The sequence below is a fragment of the Terrapene carolina genome, unplaced genomic scaffold (genome assembly GCF_002925995.2).
Source record: "Terrapene carolina triunguis isolate 2854851 unplaced genomic scaffold, T_m_triunguis-2.0 Scaffold67, whole genome shotgun sequence".
Taxonomy (NCBI): domain Eukaryota; kingdom Metazoa; phylum Chordata; order Testudines; family Emydidae; genus Terrapene; species Terrapene triunguis.
The window spans coordinates 36,260,319-36,263,878 of NW_020664418.1; the positions used below are offsets into that span (position 1 = coordinate 36,260,319).

General features: G+C 42.2%; 1 protein-coding gene across 1 annotated transcript in view; it reads left to right on the forward strand.

Annotated features, from left to right (window-relative positions):
• Window positions 1-3,315, forward strand: part of MESD (mesoderm development LRP chaperone) — an 11,526-nt gene extending 8,211 nt beyond the window's left edge. The window contains 2 exon segments of the mRNA XM_024193927.2: window positions 1,572-1,810; window positions 1,813-3,315. Coding sequence (XP_024049695.1) covers window positions 1,572-1,810; window positions 1,813-1,916 — 343 coding nt within the window. The 3' untranslated portion in view covers window positions 1,917-3,315.
• The last annotated feature ends 245 nt before the right edge of the window (window positions 3,316-3,560 follow it).

Below are 3,560 nucleotides of genomic sequence, written 5' to 3' on the forward strand. Positions count from 1 at the left end.
CGCCGCCCCCATTGGCCCGGGACGGCGAACCGCGGCCAGTGGGGGCCGCGATTGGCCGAACCTGCCGCGTCAGCAGGTAAATAAAACTGGCCCGGCCCGCCAGGGTGCTTACCCTGGCGAGCTGCGTGCTGAACGTTGCCGACCCCTGGTTTATGTGCTTGATGAGAAAGTATTCCACCTGGAAGTCTGTGTCACCACTAAGCTTTTAATTCCTTTTACTAAAAATAAACTTTCAGAGATCCTTTCGAAATAGAAGGATGATAGATTGCCTGTGCTGGTGAGGAGGCAGACAGAGTTCTGTTGCTATATTGATCTTACATCCAGTAATGGAATACTGTTTATTTCTTTTTATGTGAAAGAGATTTAATGTGTGTTGGCAGTTTGTTTATTAGCTACTTAATGGAATCTTGTTGTAATATTTTTCATATGTTCTTAAGTATTCATCAACTACATTTTTGAAACATAGGCAGATGTGTCTTTCTGAGGTTTCCTTGAAGGCACCAAGTCTCAACACAGCCAAAAACATTAGATAATTTAATGTCCTGGTTCTTACTTAGTTTTTGAGCTTATATTCTTCACTTTTATCTTTGCTTTGTTTTATACATATTAATGAGTTTTTATTGTAAGTAAGGCTACGTTTTAGTTACAGGTATTTTTAGTAAAAGTCACGGGCAGTAAACAAAAATTCACGGCCCGTGACCGGTCTCTGACTTTTACTAAAAATACCCATGACTAAAACTTGTGGGGGTGGGTTTGCCTACCTGCCTCCGCACCTCCCCCCCAGCAGCAGCAGCAGACTCAGTTTGGGTGTGGGAGGGGCCAAGGGGTTGGGGCCCGGGACGGGGTGAGGCTGGCTCTGGGCGACGCTTGCTTGGGGGGGCTCCCTGGAAGTGGCGACATCCGTCTTGCTCAGCTCCGTCCTAAGCAGAGGGGCCAGGTAGTTCTGCGCGTTGCCTTGGCCTGCAGGCACTGCCCCTGCAGCTCCCATTTGCTGCGGATCCCTGCCAATGGGAGCTGCGAAGCCAGAGCTCTGAGCCTCCGCCTAGCACCTGAGCGAAGGCGATGTCACTGCTTCTTGGGAGCCTCCCAGGTAAGCGGTGCCCAGAACCTGCCTCACCCTGTCCCGTGCCCCAACCCTCTGCCCCCTCCCACACACAAACTCTGCTGCTGGGCGCACGGTGACCAGACTGCCCCAGCAGCAGCCGATGCGACTGGCACAGGAGCTGCCTGAGCCGGGCACACCGGCGGCTGCAGAAGTCATGGAGGTCACGGAAAGTCATGGAATCTGTGACTTCTGTGACAACTTCGCAGGCTTAATTATAAGATATCAACACTTTTATGTGTAGCTAATAGCAGTAGTTGTATAACAGCAAATTTCCTGGCGAGACTAATAAGAAATTGTACTTGCTGCCGTGGTGTGTTTGGGTTGAGCACGATCTGCTTTTTTAAAAAAGCAGATGTACCACTTAATGCTTCTAAGTGCACCCTGCTCTTGGAATTGCTGTAAATGAAACATAATGTTTTTAGCACTTCAAAGACCAAATGCTAATTGACAGCATTTTTTCATCTAGGTTTATTGTTGGCTCAAATCGTGCCATCTATATGCTACGTGATGGGAGCTATGCGTGGGAGATCAAAGACTTTCTGGTAAATCAGGAGAGGTGTGCAGATGTAACTCTAGAAGGTCAAGTGTACCCTGGCAAAGGAGCAGAAGAAAGTGAAAAAGTAAAAAATAAAACCAAACCAGAGAAAACTAAAAAGAAAAAAGATGCAGACAAGAAATCGAAACCCCTCAAAGAAGACAACCGAGCTACCAAACAGAGAGAAGATCTATGACAAACAAATTAACCAGACTGAATATAGTAAATAGAAAATCAACACTTATGTTGTTCACAGAGGAAACCAACTGTCTCTAAGTTTTGCAGCCTTACCCATACAATTTCTGCTATTTAGGGGGGCGTGGGTGGGAATAAGAAGACGAAGGATTACTGGGTTTAAGAGACTGTATGTTTAAATGCACCAATTTACTTGTTAATGTTGGGCATTTGCTTAGTAACCGCAAAGTTCACGTTTAATGTCTTGGGATTGCCTACTTTAGGTAGCAACTTTTTTATGTTTTACTCAATTGGTTTAAGGTTAAAATAGGCACCAATGCATCTGATGTTATGGACTTTGTTCCTATGACGAGAAAGGAAAAAGAATTGTGATCCTTACAGTGCACCAAAGTTAATATGTAGTAGTAGTTGGCCATTGTGGTTAGGTAAGTCAATTATGTCAATGATTCACATAGTCACTGCTAGGTAGTAGACTAAACTGGCTCAGTATGTTCCTGGCAGCCATTATAAAGACTCTGCTCAGTGAGTAATATTTGCTATGATTTTAATGAATTGTACTCTGATTTCAGGCAGAGTATACCCTCAGAGGACCACAGCTGGCATTGAAATAGGTGCTTGGATGCATAATATAAGATAGACAAATACAGAAACTGTCTTGTTTGTACTCTGAATCGGCAAAAGCAAGGAGATTCCCAGGACCCGATTCTCTAGTCATCTAGATCTGTGTAAATGAGGCATAACCCTATAGGCATCAATGGAGTTACAATGCCAGTCTGAAAATGGTCTAAGTGAAAGAAGAATCAGGCCCTTGGCCAATCCCCAAATGTATTTAGGTGCCTAACTCCCATTGAATTCCATGGGAGCTAGATGCCTAAATACCTTTTGAGGATCTGGGCCTTGGTGTGTAAACCGCCAGTCCAGTTTTTGTTTCAGCAAGCAGAGTTCTTACAGAGTAAAAGACAAGTGAGTTAAAAGAGAAGCAGCCTTAACTCTAAATTTGTTTTTTATTGGTTTGAGAGCTTTTATAACTCTCTATATAAGTATTAATTGCAGTGTGAGGAAAATTGATGTACTACTAGCCATCTAAGGCCTGACCATTCTGTCAGTTACATGCTAACGGCTCCCATTAAAATGAGTTGGGGGAGAATTTGTTGGTTTTTAATACTTGGTTCAGTCTACTTGAATACTTCCTCATTAAAATAATTAAATCAGTCTCCTTTTGCAACAGCCATAAATGCTGAGAAAGTTGATTACGAGTGGGGGTGGAGGATTTAAATCCTCTTCAAAAGACAACTTGTTTAAATAAAAGTTTTTTATTCTAACTGTGTCCACATAAATGTATGTCTTTGAAGTTTTTCCTCAAATATGTTGAGGAATAAATGCATAATGACCCAGAGCACACACCGATTTCAGGATGAGAGGCACAGTATTAGATATCTGTTTGACATTACTGAAATAAAGTTACTTTGATTTTTTAAGGTGCCAAAATTCATGTGTTTTTAATAACTAAAAGGTCCTAACTTGAACCATAATGGTTAATCTTTTTACATTGAAGTATTTTGTAAGTGGTTGACTTAGTGAGTGTTTCAGAATAAGAATGTAACTAAATTTGTACACAAATAGAACCTGGTTTAGTTTGTTGTTTCAAAATTCACCTTTTACAATTGTGGGCATGATATGTTCATTTCAGTAAATTTATCTTTGGACACAGGCTAATCCCTCTCT